At 31.3% G+C, this 26,864-nt stretch overlaps 1 protein-coding gene across 2 annotated transcripts in view; it reads right to left on the bottom strand.

Annotated features, from left to right (window-relative positions):
* Window positions 1-26,864, bottom strand: part of LOC127702722 (uncharacterized) — a 167,898-nt gene that overhangs the window by 30,810 nt on the left and 110,224 nt on the right. The window contains exon 1 of one of the 2 annotated variants that reach the window (XM_052207028.1): window positions 25,215-26,119. The exons of the other annotated variant lie outside the window; for it this stretch is intronic. Coding sequence (XP_052062988.1) covers window positions 25,215-25,697 — 483 coding nt within the window. The 5' untranslated portion in view covers window positions 25,698-26,119. Of the gene's footprint in view, window positions 1-25,214; window positions 26,120-26,864 lie in introns of those variants that run through there. 2 annotated transcript variants of the gene reach the window in all.

Genomic DNA, 26,864 nt, shown 5'->3' with positions numbered 1-26,864 from the left:
ATATGCAAGTTACAGTCGCAAAACAGGTGGATGCAGACAATAATAAGTGCAAAATTTAGAAAAAAAAGGCGAATAAATTAAAACTTTCTGGTATCAAATTTCATAAACAGCTAGATAACGGACATATGGACCTAGTCGAATACGTATCGGTTTTGATATAACCCTAATGTACAATAAAAATGAACGTGTTTAATGTTTTATGTCAACTTTGCTTATTCTATTCATTTATACTTGATGACAAGCATACTTTATCTCCAAAATAATAGTAAAATAATTGGTTTTTTTTTTAAACAAAAAATCAAAACAATAGTGTTTAAGGGGATTCACCTATTAGTGCGAAGAGATGCTTCATAGGAAACCTATTAAACAATAACGGGATAAACATGTTGAAAGGCTTTTTTAACTTTTATTTTGGGCAATTTGTCAGTGATGTCGCTGTAAGTGAAATCAGCATGAAAACTAATAAAAGCAGATTGAATATGACATGTTATAACTCTCTGCCAAGTTCTGTCTTCTGTTTGTTATTAATTTATAAAATGTTGATTATATAAATATCCAACGCAATGTCATTTTCAGCCCTTTCATTGCTGTTGATGACGAGAAAAGTTACATTCGTCACAGATCGCAGTAGCTAAGTGAAAATCCGGTTTTTAGACAGTTGCGTGTCTTTCGGTTTATATTTCTTTTGGATATGGTATTGTCTGTCCTATTACATGTGATTGCAATTACCCCTCTGGTATTTTCTGACTTTTTTTACGTTTCTTCCGATAATTTTCAACATCTCTTTCTAGAACTACTTTTTTATCTTTGCTGTCTGAAAGTTTGTTGAAGAGAAAACGTCACCAGCTATTTTTCAATAATGAAATTAATTGATAATTCTCGCAAATAAACATTTTCCTCGATGTTACTCCGGGGTATAAAAATGAACACATGTCCTTTGACTGAAGGGACCAAACTTTATCCCCATAAGTGCATTGGGTGACAGCGGTTGTGCGGGATGTATCATATACGCCAACTGTTTTGATAGTGCGCTAATTTCAAAAATCATTCGTAAACTGGTTGGGGGACCGATGCGGCTGAGGTTTTATACTCCAACTCTACTAACTCTCAATATTTTTCATGTGGGATTCCAAATTCGATCTAAAATTGTTTTTCTTCTCAACCTTTGCATTCCATTTTATTTAATTTCAGTGCTTAAGAATAAAATACCAATGATTAACAGGCGTATATGTATATGTGGCATCTATCAAAGCTTATACAAACCAGATGATATTACAATAAGACATTAATGCTTATATCTATGCCGTATAACCTTCTTCTCTTTATATTTATGTGCAAGTATATGTTGCACAAGTTACCCAAAAATATTATATGAATAGATTGCAGAAGACACTGAGAAACGAGAAAGTTAACATTTACTCAAGCATAAAATGAAGGTCATGGTTACCTAAATGTTGCTGAACAGCATTTTACTAGATATATAATGGAATAAACTGAGGCAATTGCTATACAGAATCGCCGATGTTGACATACAGGGTCGACTGGATCTTGTTGTAAGATGTATATTTCCTTTATATTTCTTGTACATCACAGTATCTGGGTGTTTGTATCGTTTGGAATGTACATGTGTGCCTTATTCCTTTCTCTACCTCTACAACTCTGCTAGTAATGAATTGTCTAAAACGTATTGTAATCAACGTTTGTAAATGTTTACTTGTAGATCGTAATCAAATTTAATTAGGTCATGTGAGTCGAAAAAATACGTACATGTATTTGACGCTACTTTTAAGAAGTTGTCGTTAACCTTATTTCATTGATTCAAAAATATTAAAGTTATTTTAATCTGATTGATTTCATTCCATAAAATGTCAAAAACTGTCCTTACTATGGTTAATTATAAGCAATATTGAGGACGAACTGGCGCTATTAACATTTAAATAGATATTAAGCCGCCCTTTTATGACTAAAGGCTATATTTTAATTATAGTCATTGCAGCAACATACTTTGCTTCGAATAATACTCAAATTGAATGAAAAGAATAAAAGGCGCGACGTTTTCTAATATATTCTGACCAAATAGGACACAATTTGAATATTAAAGAGTCTCTATATCATACACTTAATAACATTTTTCAACAGTTTTGAATATTTCCATAAGATCAATAGATTACACACAGCTAATGCTTACGTTTAAGCATTAAAGGACGTCTCTAACCAGAGTGAATTAATTTGTATTCGAAAGACAATATATAGGTTTACCCTCAACAGAATTTTGGTTTGGTATAAGAATGTCCTTCTTATACATCTCTGGGATAAATACTCCAAATTTGACAAGATCTGTCAAACTTGCGGTCTTGGGATATCTGCATCCGTATATAACTTGGTCATCTGTTTAGAAACCAGTGATACTTTTGTTCGAACCTCAAAGAACACACATAAAGCTTTGACACTCTTAACTTAAATAAAATTAAACTCTTTTGGAAATAGGCTCTTGTGTATAAATAAAGTCAGAGGAAATAGGTCATACCTTTTTATCCCTGTAGCTTTTGACCACTGACGGTTTATTTTGTCTTTAAACTTGATCAAATAGTCCCAAAACAGACCTTTTGTTGTCTGTTAATTATATTCGCAACTTTCTTGACATATTGATCACCGCTCATTGACCTCTTAGACTAAATGTCTTACGGGTTTTGTTTTTAGTCGTTGGATTGCTGTTTTCATCGGAGAATAAGATATATATATATATACATATCTCTTTTAGTCATATTTATTTCTTTCAAAGTAATCTCAAACTGTAGTTATTTTAAAGTTTGTATCCAAATTAAGCAAATTTTAGAAGTTTAGCTAGACTAAGAGTGTCTGTTTCTATATTTAGATATGTTTACTAACAAATCTCCCATTTTCTTTCGTGCGTTGATGCTATTTATTTGTAAGCGACATATAAGGATGGCACCATAAAATTAACTTTACTTGACTAAACGTTAAAAGCAATTCGCTCTTCCTCCGCGCGCTAACAGCTAAATTCTGTTCAATTTAAAATTCTGGTAAAAAGCGTAATTCGAGATTTATGTGTGCGTGTTGGACATATTTAACATTACGTTACAATGTATATATATATATCATCTATCTGCACAGACGGTTGAACATAGTTTATCACCCTGTTTGTAACAAATATATACAAGCTAAATATTTTTTGGTCACAGACACCTCAAGTTATAGTGATTTGTTTCAGTTGCCAATTTTTGTCAGGTATATTCATAGTTTTCTGACGAAGTACTTTTAATATGTAAACAAATTCATGTATACTCAAATGAGAAAATTTTCTTAAATTGTTAGTATTATATAAGAGTTCAGTCTAAATTGAAAACAACGTTCAAACCTATGATTTCGTTGGATAAAAACCGCAATTTTTTAAATATATATAAATTGCCTAACAATGTAATGTTAACACACTATTTAGTATGTAAATATCAAAATGTTAAAAATATTTACAATGCAATAAAAAATAAACGCAATATTTCGGTAGACAAACTAGCTTCATCGAGCGTGCATCTATCCAGGTGAAATTGGATGCAGATATGAAACTTTTGAAGCTCATTGTACAGTGAATTTTTGCTGCTTAATTAATGAATTCAAAATTTGAATGAAGTTCAAGATTATTTATTGCTGAAGTAAGGTAAGTTAGCAACGTCCATTGGCCAATATTACAGAGATATATAGGACGATGCTACAAAATAAATTATTCTTTATCTTTTCTATATCTTTTTTCGTCGTTTTCATTTAGACCATAAGGTTCTTTATTTATATAATTGACAATGGAATCGGGGAATGCATCAAAGAAACAACAACCCGATCAAAGAGCAGAAAACCGCCCAAGGCCACCAATGGGTCTTCAACACAGCGAAAAAAAAAAACCCACAACCGGAGGCGGGCTTCAGCTGGCCCCTAAACAATAATGTATACTAGTTCAGCTAAAGGACGTCACACTTTACTCCCAAACATATAAATGAACCAAAATTAAAAAAACATACAAGACTCAAAAAGGCCAGAGGTTCCTGACTTGGGACATGCGCAAAAATGCGGCAGGGTTAAATATTTTTTCTGAGATCTCCCCCTCCCCCCTATACCTCTAGCCAATGTAGAATAAACAAACACACAGCAATACGCACAGTAAAATTCAGTTCAAAAGAAGTCCTAGTCCGATTTTAGAATAGGTTACAAAAGAAACTAAGCAAAATGAAAACAATCAACATAAACTAACAGAGAATTACGAGCATTTACTGGCATGCCAGCCGCCCCAGACCTCAATTAAACTGATTGAAAGATCATGTCTTTATCATATATTTAACTGCATAAGACAAGCAACAGCCTTGATAACATTTTATTTTTTTCCAGATGCCATAATTTAAAATAAATTAACGATAGGAACTGTCTACTATCCTTTTTTCCATTAGTCTTTTCATTTCTTTCTTAGCCCTTTCCCTTTCGGACATTTTAGACCTTTTACTTATCGAAAAGACACTATCCAGGTTCAATTGAAAAGAGAATTTGCACCAAAGCTCATACAGAGGTCATATTGGACTCGTATGAAAGATAATGGATTGAATATTCCAGAAAATCAAACTTGAAGAACATTTGTCTTTCCTTGGTGACATGGTATCTCTCCCACGTTACTTGCTGGAAAAATGAGAAAAAAATATGAAATGCATGTGGAAAAAGTCGTGTAGAGACATATTGATGCGATAATAGTGTATAGTTTTTGGTGCAAAAGTAATCATCCAAGTCTGTCAGGAACAAACAAGTAGTCAAATTGGTATAGAAAGAGAATTACGTCCTATATGTCTTGAAAAATTGATACCCGTAATTTCAGAAGCTTATTTGTCCAAATCAAATTTCTAACACACATTTCAGTCTACATCGTGTTCATTAAAGCACAGGCGCATTTGGTAATGGATCCCCTTTTCTATATAGTTTTGTGTTTTACTTTTTCAGTAAACATTCCAATATGACAGTTGTTATCCATTCGTTTGATGTGTTAGAGCTTTTGATTTTGCATTTTGATAAGGACTTTCCGTTTTGAATTTTTCTTGGAGTTCGGTATTTTTGTTATTTTACTTTTTTCCTCTTTTCACTATTACTTATTAAATGTGTTCTTGCTCTTATCCATACGATCTTACAATACCAGTAAATGATATATGATGCCCCTCTATTCTTATTTTCCATGAGCAAGAATGTATTAATTAATATAAGAGAATCGACATCAAACAGTAAACGGTAGAAGTTTGAGGCCAGTTGAATCACAATAAGATATTCTGCGTATTAACCTGAGTCCGTAACCCACAACATATAAAACACTGTCAAATAAATAAGACTTAACGCAAAGAAATTGTCTGAAAACTTCCTTCACAGAGAAGCGGTTAAACAATTGCAAGGCTAAAGATGCCAACTATCTAGTACTGTTTTATTTTCTCTAACATTTAGAAACATCAAGTGTAGAAAAGTTGGCGGTTTCATTCATTTGGATATTAATTATAATGTTATTCAATGATAACACCTGCTATCACGCGTAAAAATAATAGCTAGTAAATATAATAAATCAAATATGCATGGCCTTGGACTTGTCGTAATTAATTTACAAGAATGTGACTGTCCTTAAATACACTAAGTGGTTATATAGCAATTATCCGGTTCACAACACATCATAGCCTCAAAACACCACACTAAACTATAAAGTACGATAAGCCCTTGCACAATGTTTTCTTACCATAAATTACTTTAAAGTCTTTAACATATAAAAATAAATTAAACTACATATACATTATGAAATAACTCTTTCATTTAATGCGATTGTGTTTCAATTCAAAATCTTACAATGAAAATATACATGAACCCTTTAATATCCGTAATATATACAAACAGAGACATATACTACAGTCTCTGATAGTAATTGTCATCCATTTCTTATCATACTTATGACTATTGTCATTCTCAGCCACATGTATACATCCCATAATGATTGATATTACAATGTCACTGATGCTTCTGCTATTTATTATAATATATATACTATCTATTAGCTAAATTGCTTTTGATTAAAGTATTTATTTATAAAAATCAGTTTGTGAGCACTTATTTGACAAGCAGATATTAACGGTTTCTTACATTTACATACATGTGTGTCTTTTAAATTCTGTTTACTTATTTGATCTTTCAAACTTGTATAATAATTGAGACACCGAAGTAAGGTTCATTATTTTACTGTTTGACTAATATGAGGAAGCAAGGATATGGGATGAATGCACAGGAAGCACGTGTCGTCAAGGAAATACTAGGAAATAATCAATACATCAAAGGAAATATTCTTTTATCCCCATTCTTGATCTTGACAGTTGATGGACGTCATCAAAATTAACCGTTAAGTTCACTTGTTAAAAGATGATTAAGACACCTCTGATGGACGGATTTCAAAAGGGGTGCTTGCCTCAGACGTGCTACCTAAATTCAGTACAAATATATATATTTATATATAAAATATTTACAAGAAAAGCGATCTTCAAATATCTTGCTGATATCGTGCAGGCTTCTAACCTAAAATTCTAGACCAGCACCTTCTTTAATTCGTGGTCGTCGCAGAGTGATACTTATAGGAATTCATCAATAACAGATTCTCTTTTTTTAAGAAAACATATACACCTGGTAAATTCGTTAATTGATTGTCTGTTGTTCCATAAAGGATTTTGCGATACTTTTGCAGACATTCTTAGGATTTTACTAAGACATTCTTAGCGAACTGCACCATTATCAGAATTGAATGTCTGTTTTGGAGAGCCCGTGTTGTTGCATTGTGGTGTCAGTGATACACACCCAAAACATTCGGTTTTATTTTTATATATAAAACAAGAACAGAGTTAAAATAGACAAAGAGATTTTTAAACCATACATTTTCGGTAAATGAATAAGATGAAGGAGTATCTTACACCATGAAAAAGTTATCCCATTACTCCATAACTACATTGAAAAGTTATCCCATTACTCCATAATTACATGAAAAAGTTATCTCATTACTTCATAACTACATTGAAAAGTTATCCCAATACTCTATAACTACATGGAAAAGTTATCCCAATACTCCATAACTACATTGAAAAGTTATCCCATTACTCCATAACTACATGGAAAAGTTATCCAAGTACTCCATAACTACATGGAAAAGTTATCCGATTACTCCATAACTACATTGACAAGTTATCATAATACTCCATAACTACATGAATAAAAGAACAGAGTTCCAATGTCCCCCGCGTTGCACATATTTTATCCATCCAAGGTACAAAGGCATTAACTAAAAAAAACACTTTTTTTTGTTCTTTAAAACTTTTTATTAATATCTTAGAGAGATGAAGGCTTCAGAGCAAATGCAATATGATCTCCATTATAATTGATTTTTCCAAGGGGCATAACTCGTTAAAAATATTTGATCCGAAATTATTTTCAAAAGTGTCAAAGACATTGCTGATAAAATTTTGGCAAGAATTGTACATATTAGAGCGCTCATAAGGCAATTTTCCATATAATTAATATTTCCAAGGGGCATAACTCTTTTAAAAATTATTGATCGGCACCGATTTTCGAACTCGTCAAAGACATTGCTGATATAAACCTATGATTTAAGTTTCATAAAATCCTGGCAAGAATTGTACACATGAGAGCGCGAACAATGCAATTTTCCACATTATCAATGTTTCCAAGGAGCATAACTCTTTTGAAAATAATTGATCGGCACTGGTTTTCGAACTCGTCAAAGACATTGCTGATATGAATCTAAGATATAAGTTTCATAAAAATCTGGCTAGAATTCAACACATGAGAGCGCTAACGATGCAATTTTCCATATAATTAATGTATCTAAGGGGTATAACTCTTTTTTTAAAAAATAATTGATCAGCACTGATTTTCAAACTCGTCCAAGACATTGCTTATATAAACCTATGATATAAGTTTCATAAAAATCTGGTAAAATTGTACACGTGAGACCGCTAACAAGACCGGACGGATGGACGAACGCCCGGTATTTCTATATCCCCCACGAACGCGTTGCGCGGGGGACAAAAAATTATCTCAATACGCCATAACTAAATGGAAAAGTTATCCCAATACTCCATAAATACATTGAAAAGTTATCCCAATACTCCATAAATACATTGAAAAGTTATCCCATTACTCAGTAACTGCACGGAAAATATTATCCAAATACTTCTCAACAACATGGAAATAATTAGTACATTCACTGATGAGGAGACCAAATACTTACTACATAAATAAGTTGTTATTTTATATATTGAGTTGACATAATTCATATTGGTTTGCCTTTTTGATATCAGACGTTATTGGACACACACACACTGTATAACATAATCCGCAAAGGAAGACAAAGGCACCGAAAGACAGTATATGTACCAGCTAACTAAGTAAGACAGAATTCTAACCTGGTCAGTACATTTGTTTATTTACTAAAATTGAGAATGGAAATGGGGAATGTGTCAAAGAGACAACAACCCGACCATAGAACAGACAACAGCAGAAGGTCACCAACAGGTCTTCAATACTAGTCTTTTTAGTTAAAATTACTAGTCTTTCTAGTTAATTTACTAGTCATGCATACTATAGAAAATTAACTTTCTACCGAGTGAGTTTTTTAGAACCGCAGGTAACCCCATGCACAGTAAATGTACGTATTACAACCTATTACACTGTACTGGTATTTCTTTGAATGGACAGGGGAATAGTTCAAACAAAAAACAAAAAACCGTTCGAAGCTTAATTTTTTTTAACTCTCTGCCTTTTCCACCAGATAAGATAACATTTTCATAAAAGGGGAAATGAAATCTTGAAAACAAATTTATCAGTAAATAGACAGGCGCTTGTATCTTACGAGTTATTGAGATTTTCATGGAAATCCGTTGGGAGTTGTAAAATTGAGAGAAGACAGGTGTGGGTTCCCAAAAATGCCGTCCATGTTTTTTTTAAATAATTGTACCCATTTTTTTCTCAAATAAAACATAGGTAACTAACTACATTTATGTAACTAATTTGATTCACTCGAAAGCCCAGTAAGAAAATGTAAAAATGCAATAAACAACATGTGAGAGCTTCATAGAGAATAAAAACATGTTTGTTTTTAATTAAGTTTGACAATTATGCAATTTATAGTTTCTGTTCTTTGTAAATAACACATGCGAATGCTATGTTCTAATTACTATTTAATTATATGAAAAAAAACTCGTTTCAATTATTCAACCAGTACACTCATATATAGTATTGTACTAATGATACTATTGTATTAGGTCATTTGGTGCTTGTATATACTATTGTATAAGGACATTTGGTACTTGTATATACTATTGTATTAGGACATTTGGTGCTTGTTTATGCTATTGTATTAGGCCATTTGGGGCTTAGTATATGCTATTGTATTGGGCCATTTGTTGCTTGTATATACTATTGTATTAGGCCATTTGGTGCTTAGTATATATTATTATACCTCAGTATGTTTTTTTCTATATAAAAAAGAATGAAATATTTGTGCTATTTCATTCGACAGACTATTTGCCAGTCAATAGTTTCAAAGACTATTACCCCGGTCAATAGTTTTATAAACATATTTCCCGTACTTTTTCATACTATTTTTTCATTGGACAACAATGACGTCATTGACTATTCTGCTTGGATTTGTGCGCTTGGCAACGTTAAACTCTGAAATATCGTAAACGATATAATCTGTATGTGTCTGTCGTCGTAATTTCAAATTGATATATTACCTACCAGAAGCAATTGAAAAAGAAAATGAAAATCTACGCGACATATTTTAAGAATTAAAACATAACAAATGTATGGTATGAGTTTGTCGTCGGCTTCATAATCAGAGATTGCTTTGGTGTACGGTAAAATATTTTAGCTAGCGTTTATCATATGCACGGGAATTTTTACAAAAGGATTCCTGGTCTTGATTACAGTAAATAAAATATTGACAAATACCACACAGGCAAAAAAAACCTGATAGTTCACCTTGTGCATGTCTATGTGACTATTTGTTTTTTTTCCAAGTGGTGTTTCTAGTCTTTTCAGAAAGTTGTTTTGTTCGGTATAATAAAACACTTAATGACTGGTTATGATTGTAATATCAAGTTTGTTTTCCCTTTGATACTAACTATTGCCCTCGGCTTTCCTTGGAGCAATAGTTGGTGTCTCAGGGACAACAAACTTGCTATTACCCTCATAACCAGTCAATAGGTGTATACCTCGGCTTTCCCTCGAGCAATAGTTGGTGTCTCAGGGACAACAAACTTGCTATTACCCTCATAACCAGTCAATAGGTGTATACTATTGTATAAGGGCATTTGGTGCTTGTATATACTATTGTATAAGGTCATTTGGTGCTTGTATATACTATTGTATAAGGACATTTGGTGCTTGTATATACTATTGTATAATGGCATTTGGTGCTTGTATATACTATTGTATTAGGACATTTGGTGCTTGTATATACTTTTGTATTAAGGCATTCGGTGCTTGTATATACTATTGTATTAGGCCATTTGGTGCTTGTCTATACTACATTGTATTAGGACATTTGGTGCTTGCATATACTATTGTATAAGGAGATTTGGTGCTTAGTATATACTATTGTATTAGGACCTTTGGTGCTTGTATATACCATTGTATTAGGAAATTTGGTGCTTGTATAAACTACATTGTATTAGGACCTTTGGTGCTTGTATAAACTACTTTGTATTAGGGGATTTGGTGCTTATATATATACCATTGTATTAGGGGATTTGGTGCTTGTATAGACCATTGTATTAAGGCATTCGGTGCTTGTATATACTATTGTATTAGGACATTTAGTGCTTGTATATAATATTGTATAAGGGCATTTGGTGCTTAGTATATACTATTGTATTAGGGGATTTGGTGCTTGTATATACCTTTGTATAAGGGGTTTTGGTGCTTGTATATACTATTGTATAAGGGCATTTGGTGCTAAGTATATACTATTGTATTAGGGCATTTGGTGCTTGTATATACTATTGTATAAGGACATTTGGTGCTTGTATATACCATTGTATTAGGGGATTTGGTGCTTGTATATACCATTGTATTAAGGCATTCAGTGCTTGTATATACTATTGTATTAGGACGTTTGGTGCTTGTATATACCATTGCATTAGGACATTTGGTGCTTGTATATACCATTGCATTAGGACATTTGGTGCTTGTATATACCATTGCATAAGGACATTTGGTGCTTGTATATACTATTGTATTAGGACATTTTGTTCTTGTATATACCATTACATTACGACATTTGGGGCTTGTATATACTATTGTATTAGGACATTTGGTGCTTGTATATACCATTGTATTAGGACATTTGGTGCTTGTATATACTATTGTATTAAGACATTTGGTGTTTGTATGTAATATTGTATTAGGACATTTGGTGCTTGTTTATACTATTGTATTAGGACATTTGGTGCTTGTATATACCATTACATTACGACATTTGGGGCTTGTATATACTATTGTATTAGGACATTTGGTGCTTGTATATACTATTGTATTAAGACATTTGGTGCTTGTATATACTATTGTATTAGGACATTTGGTGCTTGTATATACTATTGTATTAGGACATTTGGGGCTTGTATATACTATTGTATTAGGACATTTGGTGCTTGTATATACTATTGTATTAGGACATTTGGTGCTTGTATAGACCACTGTAATAGGACATTTGGTGTTTGTATATACTATTGTATTAGGACATTTGGTGCTTGTATAGACCACTGTAATAGGACATTTGGTGCTTGTATATACTATTGTATTAGGACATTTGGTGCTTGTATATACTATTGTATTAGGACATTTGGTGCTTGTATATACTATTGTATTAGGACATTTGGTGCTTGTATATACTATTGTATTAGGACATTTGGTGCTTGTTTATACTATTGTATTAGGACATTTGGTGCTTGTATATACTATTGTATTAAGACATTTGGTGCTTGTATATACTATTGTATTAGGACATTTGGGGCTTGTATATACTATTGTATTAGGACATTTGGTGCTTGTATATACTATTGTATTAGGACATTTGGTGCTTGTATAGACCACTGTAATAGGACATTTGGTGTTTGTATATACTATTGTATTAGGACATTTGGTGCTTGTATAGACCACTGTAATATGACATTTGGTGTTTGTATATACTATTGTATTAGGACATTTTGTGCTTGTATAGACCACTGTAATAGGACATTTGGTGCTTGTATATACTATTGTATTAGGACATTTGGTGCTTGTATATACTATTGTATTAGGACATTTGGTGCTTGTATATACTATTGTATTAGGACATTTGGTGCTTGTATATACTATTGTATTAGGACATTTGGTGCTTGTTTATACTATTGTATTAGGACATTTGGTGCTTGTTTATACTATTGTATTAAGACATTTGGTGCTTGTATATACTATTGTATTAGGACACTGGTGCTTGTATATACTATTGTATTAGGACATTTGGTTCTTGTATATACTATTGTATTAGGACATTTGGTGCTTGTTTATACTATTGTATAAGGTCATTTGGTGTTTGTATGTAATATTGTATTAGGACATTTGGTGCTTGTATATACTATTGTATTAGGACATTTGGTACTTGTATATACTATTGTATTAAGACATTTGGGGCTTGTATATACTATTGTATAAGGACATTTGGTGCTTGTATATACTATTGTATTAGGACATTTGGTACTTGTATATACTATTGTATTAGGACATTTGGTGCTTGTTTATACTATTGTATAAGGTCATTTGGTGTTTGTATGTAATATTGTATTAGGACATTTGGTGCTTGTATATACTATTGTATTAAGACATTTGGGGCTTGTATATACTATTGTATTAAGACATTTGGGGCTTGTATATACTATTGTATTAGGACATTTGGTTCTTGTATATACCATTACATTACAACATTTGGGGCTTGTATATACTATTGTATTAAGACATTTGGGGCTTGATTATACTATTGTATTAGGACATTTGGTGCTTGTTTATACTATTGTATTAGGACATTTGGGGCTTGTTTATACTATTGTATTAAGACATTTGGGGCTTGTATATACTATTGTATTAGGACATTTGGTGCTTGTATATACTATTGTATTAGGACATTTGGTTCTTGTATATACCATTACATTACAACATTTTGGGCTTGTATATACTATTGTATTAAGACATTTGGGGCTTGTATATACTATTGTATTAAGACATTTGGGGCTTGATTATACTATTGTATTAGGACATTTGGTGCTTGTTTATACTATTGTATTAAGACATTTGGGGCTTGATTATACTATTGTATTAGGACATTTGGTGCTTGTTTATACTATTGTATTAGGAAATTTGGTGCTTGTATATACTATTGTATTAGGACATTTGGTGCTTGTTTATACTATTGTATTAGGACATTTGGTGCTTGTTTATACTATTGTATTAAGACATTTGGGGCTTGTTTATACTATTGTATTAAGACATTTGGGGCTTGTATATACTATTGTATTAGGACATTTGGTGCTTGTATATACTATTGTATTAAGACATTTGGTGCTTGTATATACTATTGTATTAAGACATTTGGTGTTTGTATGTAATATTGTATTAGGACATTTGGTGCTTGCATATACTATTGTATAAGGAGATTTGGTGCTTAGTATATACTATTGTATTAGGACCTTTGGTGCTTGTATATACCATTGTATTAGGAAATTTGGTGCTTGTATAAACTACATTGTATTAGGACCTTTGGTGCTTGTATAAACTACTTTGTATTAGGGGATTTGGTGCTTATATATATACCATTGTATTAGGGGATTTGGTGCTTGTATAGACCATTGTATTAAGGCATTCGGTGCTTGTATATACTATTGTATTAGGACATTTAGTGCTTGTATATACTATTGTATAAGGGCATTTGGTGCTTAGTATATACTATTGTATTAGGGGATTAGGTGCTTGTATATACCTTTGTATAAGGGGATTTGGTGCTTGTATATACTATTGTATAAGGGCATTTTGTGCTAAGTATATACTATTGTATTAGGGCATTTGGTGTTTGTATATACTATTGTATAAGGACATTTGGTGCTTGTATATACCATTGTATTAGGGGATTTGGTGCTTGTATATACCATTGTATTAAGGCATTCAGTGCTTGTATATACTATTGTATTAGGACGTTTGGTGCTTGTATATACCATTGCATTAGGACATTTGGTGCTTGTATATACCATTGCATTAGGACATTTGGTGCTTGTATATACCATTGCATAAGGACATTTGGTGCCTGTATATACTATTGTATTAGGACATTTGGTTCTTGTATATACCATTACATTACGACATTTGGGGCTTGTATATACTATTGTATTAGGACATTTGGTGCTTGTATATACTATTGTATTAGGACATTTGGTGCTTGTATATACTATTGTATTAGGACATTTGGTACTTGTATATACTATTGTATTAGGACATTTGGTGTTTGTATATACTATTGTATTAAGACATTTGGTGCTTGTATATACTATTGTATTAGGACATTTGGTGCTTGTATATACTATTGTATTAGGACATTTGGTGCTTGTATATACTATTGTATTAGGACATTTGGTACTTGTATATACTATTGTATTAGGACATTTGGTGCTTGTATATACTATTGTATTAGGACATTTGGTACTTGTATATACTATTGTATTAGGACATTTGGTGCTTGTATATACTATTGTATTAGGACATTTGGTACTTGTATATACTATTGTATTAGGACATTTGGTGCTTGTATATACTATTGTATTAGGAAATTTGGTACTTGTATATACTATTGTATTAGGACATTTGGTGTTTGTATATACTATTGTATTAAGACATTTGGTGCTTGTATATACTATTGTATTAGGACATTTGGTGCTTGTATATACTATTGTATTAGGACATTTGGTACTTGTATATACTATTGTATTAGGACATTTGGTGCTTGTATATACTATTGTATTAGGACATTTGGTACTTGTATATACTATTGTATTAAGACATTTGGTGCTTGTATATACTATTGTATTAGGACATTTGGTGCTTGTATATACTATTGTATTAGGACATTTGGTACTTGTATATACTATTGTATTAGGACAATTGGTGCTTGTATATACCATTGTATTAGGACATTTGGTGCTTGTATATACTATTGTATTAGGACATTTGGTGCTTGTATATACTATTGTATTAGGACATTTGGTACTTGTATATACTATTGTATTAAGACATTTGGGGCTTGTATATACTATTGTATTAAGACATTTGGGGCTTGTATATACTATTGTATTAGGACATTTTGTTCTTGTATATACTATTGTATTAGGACATTTGGTTCTTGTATATACTATTGTATTAAGACATTTGGGGCTTGTATATACTATTGTATTAAGACATTTGGGGCTTGTATATACTATTGTATAAGGTCATTTGGTGTTTGTATGTAATATTGTATTAGGACATTTGGTGCTTGTATATACTATTGTATTAAGACATTTGGGGCTTGTATATACTATTGTATTAGGACATTTGGTGCTTGTATATACTATTGTATTAGGACATTTGGTGCTTGTATATACTATTGTATTAGGACATTTGGTACTTGTATATACTATTGTATTAAGACATTTGGGGCTTGTATATACTATTGTATAAGGACATTTGGTGCTTGTATATACTATTGTATTAGGACATTTGGTGCTTGTTTATACTATTGTATAAGGTCATTTGGTACTTGTATATACTATTGTATTAAGACATTTGGGGCTTGTATATACTATTGTATTAAGACATTTGGGGCTTGTATATACTATTGTATTAGGACATTTGGTTCTTGTATATACCATTACATTACAACATTTGGGGCTTGTATATACCATTACATTACAACATTTGGGGCTTGTATATACTATTGTATTAAGACATTTGGGGCTTGATTATACTATTGTATTAGGACATTTGGTGCTTGTATATACTATTGTATTAGGACATTTGGTGCTTGTATATACCATTGTATTAGTACATTTGGTGCTTGTATATACTATTGTATTAGGACATTTGGTGCTTGTATATACCATTGTATTAGGACATTTGGTGCTTGTATATACTATTGTATTAGGACATTTGGTGCTTGTATATACTTTTGTATTAGGACATTTGGTACTTGTATATACTATTGTATTAGGACATTTGGTGCTTGTATATACCATTGTATTAGGACATTTGGTGCTTGTATATACTATTGTATTAGGACATTTGGTGCTTGTATATACTATTGTATTAGGACATTTGGTACTTGTATATACTATTGTATTAGGACATTTGGTGCTTGTATATACCATTGTATTAGGACATTTGGTGCTTGTATATACTATTGTATTAGGACATTTGGTGCTTGTATATACTATTGTATTAGGACATTTGGTACTTGTATATACTATTGTATTAGGACATTTGGTGCTTGTTTATACTATTGTATTAAGACATTTGGTGCTTGTATATACTATTGTATTAGGACATTTGGTGCTTGTATATACTATTGTATTAAGACATTTGGTGCTTGTATATACTATTGTATTAAGACCTTTGGTGCTTGTATATACTTTTGCATTAGGCCATTTGGTGCTTGTATATACCATTGTATTAGGACCTTTGGTGCTTGTATAGACCACTGTAATAGGACATTTGGTTCTTGTATATACCATTACATTACGACATTTGGGGCTTGTATATACTATTGTATTAGGACATTTGGTGCTTGTATATACTATTGTATTAGGACATTTGGTGCTTGTATATACTATTGTATTAGGACATTTGGTACTTGTATATACTATTGTATTAGGACATTTGGTGTTTGTATATACTATTGTATTAAGACATTTGGTGCTTGTATATACTATTGTATTAGGACATTTGGTGCTTGTATATACTATTGTATTAGGACATTTGGTACTTGTATATACTATTGTATTAGGACATTTGGTGCTTGTATATACTATTGTATTAGGACATTTGGTACTTGTATATACTATTGTATTAGGACATTTGGTACTTGTATATACTATTGTATTAAGACATTTGGTGCTTGTATATACTATTGTATTAGGACATTTGGTACTTGTATATACTATTGTATTAGGACATTTGGTGCTTGTATATACTATTGTATTAGGACATTTGGTACTTGTATATACTATTGTATTAAGACATTTGGTGCTTGTATATACTATTGTATTAGGACATTTGGTGCTTGTATATACTATTGTATTAGGACATTTGGTACTTGTATATACTATTGTATTAGGACATTTGGTGCTTGTATATACCATTGTATTAGGACATTTGGTGCTTGTATATACTATTGTATTAGGACATTTGGTGCTTGTATATACTATTGTATTAGGACATTTGGTACTTGTATATACTATTGTATTAAGACATTTGGGGCTTGTATATACTATTGTATTAAGACATTTGGGGCTTGTATATACTATTGTATTAGGACATTTTGTTCTTGTATATACTATTGTATTAGGACATTTGGTTCTTGTATATACTATTGTATTAAGACATTTGGGGCTTGTATATACTATTGTATTAAGACATTTGGGGCTTGTATATACTATTGTATAAGGTCATTTGGTGTTTGTATGTAATATTGTATTAGGACATTTGGTGCTTGTATATACTATTGTATTAAGACATTTGGGGCTTGTATATACTATTGTATTAGGACATTTGGTGCTTGTATATACTATTGTATTAGGACATTTGGTGCTTGTATATACTATTGTATTAGGACATTTGGTACTTGTATATACTATTGTATTAAGACATTTGGGGCTTGTATATACTATTGTATAAGGACATTTGGTGCTTGTATATACTATTGTATTAGGACATTTGGTGCTTGTTTATACTATTGTATAAGGTCATTTGGTACTTGTATATACTATTGTATTAAGACATTTGGGGCTTGTATATACTATTGTATTAAGACATTTGGGGCTTGTATATACTATTGTATTAGGACATTTGGTTCTTGTATATACCATTACATTACAACATTTGGGGCTTGTATATACCATTACATTACAACATTTGGGGCTTGTATATACTATTGTATTAAGACATTTGGGGCTTGATTATACTATTGTATTAGGACATTTGGTGCTTGTATATACTATTGTATTAGGACATTTGGTGCTTGTATATACCATTGTATTAGGACATTTGGTGCTTGTATATACTATTGTATTAGGACATTTGGTGCTTGTATATACCATTGTATTAGGACATTTGGTGCTTGTATATACTATTGTATTAGGACATTTGGTGCTTGTATATACTTTTGTATTAGGACATTTGGTACTTGTATATACTATTGTATTAGGACATTTGGTGCTTGTATATACCATTGTATTAGGACATTTGGTGCTTGTATATACTATTGTATTAGGACATTTGGTGCTTGTATATACTATTGTATTAGGACATTTGGTACTTGTATATACTATTGTATTAGGACATTTGGTGCTTGTATATACCATTGTATTAGGACATTTGGTGCTTGTATATACTATTGTATTAGGACATTTGGTGCTTGTATATACTATTGTATTAGGACATTTGGTACTTGTATATACTATTGTATTAGGACATTTGGTGCTTGTTTATACTATTGTATTAAGACATTTGGTGCTTGTATATACTATTGTATTAGGACATTTGGTGCTTGTATATACTATTGTATTAGGACATTTGGTGCTTGTATATACTATTGTATTAAGACCTTTGGTGCTTGTATATACTTTTGCATTAGGCCATTTGGTGCTTGTATATACCATTGTATTAGGACCTTTGGTGCTTGTATAGACCACTGTAATAGGACATTTGGTTCTTGTATATACCATTACATTACGACATTTGGGGCTTGTATATACTATTGTATTAGGACATTTGGTGCTTGTATATACTATTGTATTAGGACATTTGGTGCTTGTATATACTATTGTATTAGGACATTTGGTACTTGTATATACTATTGTATTAGGACATTTGGTGTTTGTATATACTATTGTATTAAGACATTTGGTGTTTGTATATACTATTGTATTAGGACATTTGGTGCTTGTATATACTATTGTATTAGGACATTTGGTGCTTGTATATACTATTGTATTAGGACATTTGGTGCTTGTATATACTATTGCATTAGGACATTTGGTACTTGTATATACTATTGTATTAGGACATTTGGTACTTGTATATACTATTGTATTAGGACATTTGGTGCTTGTATATACTATTGTATTAGGACATTTGGTACTTGTATATACTATTGTATTAGGACATTTGGTGCTTGTATATACTATTGTATTAGGACATTTGGTACTTGTATATACTATTGTATTAGGACATTTGGTGTTTGTATATACTATTGTATTAAGACATTTGGTGCTTGTATATACTATTGTATTAGGACATTTGGTGCTTGTATATACTATTGTATTAGGACATTTGGTACTTGTATATACTATTGTATTAGGACATTTGGTGTTTGTATATACTATTGTATTAGGACATTTGGTACTTGTATATACTATTGTATTAGGACATTTGGTGTTTGTATATACTATTGTATTAAGACATTTGGTGCTTGTATATACTATTGTATTAGGACATTTGGTGCTTGTATATACTATTGTATTAGGACATTTGGTACTTGTATATACTATTGTATTAGGACATTTGGTGCTTGTATATACCATTGTATTAGGACATTTGGTGCTTGTATATACTATTGTATTAGGACATTTGGTGCTTGTATATACTATTGTATTAGGACATTTGGTACTTGTATATACTATTGTATTAAGACATTTGGGGCTTGTATATACTATTGTATTAAGACATTTGGGGCTTGTATATACTATTGTATTAGGACATTTTGTTCTTGTATATACTATTGTATTAGGACATTTGGTTCTTGTATATACTATTGTATTAAGACATTTGGGGCTTGTATATACTATTGTATTAAGACATTTGGGGCTTGTATATACTATTGTATAAGGTCATTTGGTGTTTGTATGTAATATTGTATTATGACATTTGGTGCTTGTATATACTATTGTATTAAGACATTTGGGGCTTGTATATACTATTGTATTAGGACATTTGGTGCTTGTATATACTATTGTATTAGGACATTTGGTGCTTGTATATACTATTGTATTAGGACATTTGGTACTTGTATATACTATTGTATTAAGACATTTGGGGCTTGTATATACTATTGTATAAGGACATTTGGTGCTTGTATATACTATTGTATTAGGACATTTGGTGCTTGTTTATACTATTGTATAAGGTCATTTGGTACTTGTATATACTATTGTATTAAGACATTTGGGGCTTGTATATACTATTGTATTAAGACATTTGGGGCTTGTATATACTATTGTATTAGGACATTTGGTTCTTGTATATACCATTACATTGCAACATTTGGGGCTTGTATATACCATTACATTACAACATTTGGGGCTTGTATATACTATTGTATTAAGACATTTGGGGCTTGATTATACTATTGTATTAGGACATTTGGTGCTTGTATATACTATTGTATTAGGACATTTGGTGCTTGTATATACCATTGTATTAGGACATTTGGTGCTTGTATATACTATTGTATTAGGACATTTGGTGCTTGTATATACCATTGTATTAGGACATTTGGTGCTTGTATATACTATTGTATTAGGACATTTGGTGCTTGTATATACTTTTGTATTAGGACATTTGGTACTTGTATATACTATTGTATTAGGACATTTGGTGCTTGTATATACCATTGTATTAGGACATTTGGTGCTTGTATATACTATTGTATTAGGACATTTGGTGCTTGTATATACTATTGTATTAGGACATTTGGTACTTGTATATACTATTGTATTAGGACATTTGGTGCTTGTATATACCATTGTATTAGGACATTTGGTGCTTGTATATACTATTGTATTAGGACATTTGGTGCTTGTATATACTATTGTATTAGGACATTTGGTACTTGTATATACTATTGTATTAGGACATTTGGTGCTTGTTTATACTATTGTATTAAGACATTTGGTGCTTGTATATACTATTGTATTAGGACATTTGGTGCTTGTATATACTATTGTATTAAGACATTTGGTGCTTGTATATACTATTGTATTAAGACCTTTGGTGCTTGTATATACTTTTGCATTAGGCCATTTGGTGCTTGTATATACCATTGTATTAGGACCTTTGGTGCTTGTATAGACCACTGTAATAGGACATTTGGTGCTTGTATATACCATTGTATTAGGCCATTTGGTGCTTGTGCATACATTTGTATTAGAGCATTTGATGCTTGTATATACCATTGTATTAGGCCATTCGTTGATTGCATATACCATTGATCTAGGACATTTGGTGCGTGTTTATACTACATTGTATTAGGCAATTTGGTGATTGTATAAATTATTGTATTAGGGCATTTGGTACTTGTATATATTACAGTATTGTATTAGGCCATTTGTTGCTTAGTATATACTATTGTATTTAGGCATTCGGTGCTTGTATATACTATTGTATTAGGTCATTTGGTGCTTGTATATACTATTGTATAATGACATTTGGTGCTTGTATATACTATTGTATAAAGACATTTGGTGCTTGTATATACTATTGTATAAAGACATTTGGTGCTTGTATATACTATTGTATTAGGTCATTTGGTGCTTGTATGTACTATTGTATTAGGTCATTTGGTGCTTGTTTTATACTATTGTATTAGGTCATTTGGTGCTTGTATATACTATTGTATTAGGTCATTTGGTGCTTGTATATACTATTGTATTAGGTCATTTGGTGCTTGTATATACTATTGTACTAGGCCATTCGGTGCTTTTATATACTATTGTATTAAGGCATTAGGTACTTGTATATACTATTGTATTAAGGCATTCGGTACTAAGGCATTCGGTACTTGTATATACTATTGTATTAAGGCATTCGGTACTTGTATATACTATTGTATTAAGGCATTGGTGTTTGTATATACACCCGATGGGTTACTTTATGATGCTTATGTTTGTAATAAAATTTTAGATGCAGGAAACATTAATTGTTGGTATTCATCTATGAGATATGTCCTTCAATCACTTGATATACAAAATTTGAATACAAAGCTCAATAGATTAATTAAATTTGTAAAATGTAAACTTTGTAACAGTTTTAAAACATTTTGGGGGGTCAAAAGATCTGATACCTTATCACAAGGTAATAGTAAATTAGAAAATTATTTCAACCTCAAGACTGACTTCGTAAAGGAGGCTTATTTATCAATTAAAGATTTTAATATAAGAAGAGCTATATGTAAATTGAGAATAAGTGCACATGATCTTAAAATTGAGAAAGATAGGTATAGTAAAAAATACATAGAGAGAAGTCAGCGTCTATGTCATCACTGCCTATCACATGGATCAAATTCTATTGAAGATGAGACCCATTTCACAGTAAGTTGTCCTTTATATAACGAACAGAGAAAATTATTATGGGATAAAGTAAACAGTTTTTGTAATAATTTTAAAGAATTACCCAAGGATAAAAAATATTTCTGGCTGTTCACAAATGAGCATTTACCAACTCTTATGTGCCTAGGCAATTATATAATTAAGTGTTTAGAAATAAGATCCAGGTGGATACAAAATATATAAAATTATTATGCAATTATTGTTAATGTTATGTAAGACACATGATGTGTTAGGCTCTGATCCTGTCCAATATATGATAGTATTATATTAGGATATAGTTTTTCTTTTTTCCAATCATATTGTGCTTAATATTGTTGTAAATGATGCCCTTTATGGGTTCTTGATTAGATTAATAAAATTCTTATCTTATCTTATACTATTGTTTCAGGTCATTCGGTACTTGTATATACTATTGTATCAGGTCATTTGGTGCTTGTATATACTATTGTATCAGGTCATTCGGTACTTGTATATACTATTGTATTAGGTCATTTGGTACTTGTAAATACTATTGTATCAGGTCATTCGGTACTTGTATATACTATTGTATCAGGTCATTCGGTACTTGTATATACTATTGTATCAGGTCATTTGGTGCTTGTATATACTATTGTATCAGGTCATTCGGTACTTGTATATACTATTGTATCAGGTCATTTGGTACTTGTATATACTATTGTATCAGGTCATTCGGTACTTGTATATACTATTGTATCAGGTCATTCGGTACTTGTATATACTATTGTATCAGGTCATTTGGTGCTTGTAATTATTAACAAGACAATTATCACCTGATTTCATATTTGTAAGTCATTATATAATTATATCAAGTATATAAAGATTTGACATTTACACAAGGTCGATACCACCGCTGGTGGACTGTTATCTCCGAGAGTATCATCAGCTCAGTAGTCAGTCCTTTAGTACTGACATGATGTTTAACATATTTTCTAAATTACCCCGTTCAAAAATTAAGAAATTGTTAGGAAACTAAGGTTCCTACTCCCTCAGACAAAGTTGACTTTAGATGAAATTGGCTATGCTTTTAAGTCCCTTTTGGTGATAAAGCTCCAAACACATCTTCGTATTTATACATCCATGGCTTCCAAATGATAAGATTTGATATTTTCTGATGAAGTTAAATCCAGTTTCGGATGCACGATATTTATAAAACACTATTTTCATTTACTACAAAGTTCATACGATTTATTCATTGATTGGTTGTTTATTTGTTTTACGTCCAGTAACAAATATTTCATTCATATTCAAAACGGAAATCAGCAATACATTCGGTAAGCTTTCTTTGGAAAGTGGGTAGACCGGAATTTAGACAAAAAACTGAGAAAAAGGTTTGTAGGATAGGGACAGAAATTAAGTCATGCAACAGTTTCCCTACAGACCTTCAGAGTTTGCACAAAGTCTATTAACGTGCATAGAGCGTTGACTCGTCATACATAAGATATAGGATTTTTAACGTCCAAATTGTGAACGGACGTTGCTGTGTATTTGTACATCATGCATAGCCAGAATGTCAATTCTCCGTAGTATAGGTTTTATTTTATAATGGATGAAGTCCAGGTGACCATAGTTCTATTTGCTGGTCAATCCTTGGGGTTCATAGGGTTTAGTTAAGTATTACTGTATACACAGGTACTACTAAAAAATCTAGAGGCAATAAACGGACTCACAAAGTGCAGGTATTATTATCGTTTCCGCTATATAAAGGAATTTTGGCTTAATTTCGATTAAAATGGTTACTTTAAAAACTGTCCTTAAGATTAATTTCCTTTAAATCAGAACTTTTTAAATCATGACCACTGATTCTGTGGGTTGTTTTACGGCTGTAATTTATTTATATTCATGTTGAAAAATCTCATTATATGCAGATTAAGTGATACATATTGAATTCTCATTAAAAGTTGTTATGCATTAAACATTCCTCTTTAATCAACAAAAATAATTCAGACACGATGCAACAGTTTCTATTTACATGTAATTAAATGAGTAAAACATCCACAGTGATACATTTAAATCGGAAGTTTTGGTAAAAGTTTCCGGACTTTCTGATCCGTTTTCACTATAAACCAATTTAAATTGTCATGTAATTAAAGTGTTTATACATACGTGTATTTTGCATTTCTCAATATCTTACACCAGGAAATCAGTTTATGGATGAAACACATATAGGTATTAAAGGTATTTTAGCACAATTCTTTACCGAGATAGCGACACAATATAAAATTTAGCACATTCTGCTTTGATGCAAGTTTGAATGGTCACACTCTTGAAATCTTAGCCTGCACAATTCTGACCAACCTCAAGTTAATGAATGCATTTACAATATCTTAAATACTGCATTGTTAAATGTTTATATTGAACATATCGAGTTTTCAATGACAACCGGATTTCAGCATTTAAGTCACATCACAACCTATAGTTTTTTTCTGAAAAGTAATACAATATAGTACTTACCCGTGTTTTAAAATGAATATCACATGGTGTTTTATTTGATGATAGTTTTAATTTCTCTAAAATGTATTGCATATATACACCTGCGTTTGTCTGAAAATAGTTTCCTTTCCAACAACCTTCAATATTATCAAAATCTACTCCAAGACTTTTCAAGAATTGAATACTCTGATCATCAAAAGTTATTTGATAAGAAGTGTAGATAAGTTCGTTTCTTTCCTTTTCCTCAAAAATTGTGATTTTTGAAACTTTTGTTGACCTAAGTGCGATTATGGCAGACGATAATCCAATTGGTCCTGCGCCAACAACCACAACTTTGATTTTGGTAAATGATTTTCGGTACCGGTCATAAATTGCCTTTGATCCAGCAAATGCGGCTAATATAGCTATTGTAATGAATAAGCTAACTTGTGTTTCATATTCATCCATTTCAAGGAAATATTCACTAAATAATAAATTGTCATTACTCAATCCGAACCGTTGCATGATTTTGCTTTGATTGGTTTTTCAGACGTTGCATATCTTATTTCACATCAATAGACAGTTTTATAACACCGTATAAATAACAAACAAAATATACCTGTCGGTAAAGATCAATATACTTTTTATACGATCTGATCAATTTTCAAATCAGAACTACATATTTTCCCCTTCTATGTATGTTACAAATAACACATGTATGTAGATTAATTCTTGTTGTCATTTTTACCTTCCTATAAAAATAATCCACTTAACTTAAGTTTATACGAATGTCTCTATTTTAAACCGGTCCATCGCTACAGGGAAACTACTGCGACAGATCGTTGAATTGTGGTCATTAAGCCTCCCTGCTTCTGATGATCACTACTGACGTATTAGCACACTGCGATATTTATTCAATTTTTCTTTCATGGTTATTATATATACGATCGTTTACCCCTAGTATTGTAATCGAGTCGTACGTTTACGTACAGATATTATTAAAATGTACAGAAGGCGTGAAGCGGATTACATATCATTAGAAAAAGATTAGAGACAGGGCTAAGCAACAACGTTTTCAATATTTCTAATTAATTTAATATTAACCAAATGCAAAACGTTAATTGAATAGTGATTTATCATTTTATTGCCATATCTCTCTCGGGTTAAAAGGAAAAAATACCAATTTGCTTATCAAAATCTACTACCATTGTAGTTAAATGTAAAATACCTATTAAAAGTCGGTTCAGCGTAAATAAAAGTCACCTATACATTAGATTGTTATTGATTATTTTATTCCCGAACTATAATACCGTGTGTTGATGCACGTAAAAGGGAATATCTTGATATGATGTAGTACCATATATTTTCGTTAAAATTTCTTTGTAGAATTAAAATACATTTACACGGCGATATTTTAACTTGTCTTAATGTGCTAAAGTCAAAGAATTTTATAAGTGATTAAAATGTATACCATTTCTTAGCTTTCAGATGCGTATGAAACAAGATTGTATCGACTTGTAAACAAATTGCAGAATAACGTGGTGGAACGTGATCTTATGCTGTTTGAAGAAACTACAACCAGATTTTGTGCCGGATTGAGGGGAGGGGATAGTGACATTCTACTCCCCTTCATATCATGACTTGTTAAATATATGGAAACAGTTAATATTACCACCTTTAATTTTAACCATA

Source organism: Mytilus californianus, unplaced genomic scaffold, assembly GCF_021869535.1.
Source record: "Mytilus californianus isolate M0D057914Y unplaced genomic scaffold, xbMytCali1.0.p SCAF_5, whole genome shotgun sequence".
NCBI classification, from domain to species: domain Eukaryota; kingdom Metazoa; phylum Mollusca; class Bivalvia; order Mytilida; family Mytilidae; genus Mytilus; species Mytilus californianus.
The sequence above is the reverse complement of the archived record's forward strand: the minus strand, read 5'-3'. Positions and strand labels throughout refer to the sequence as shown.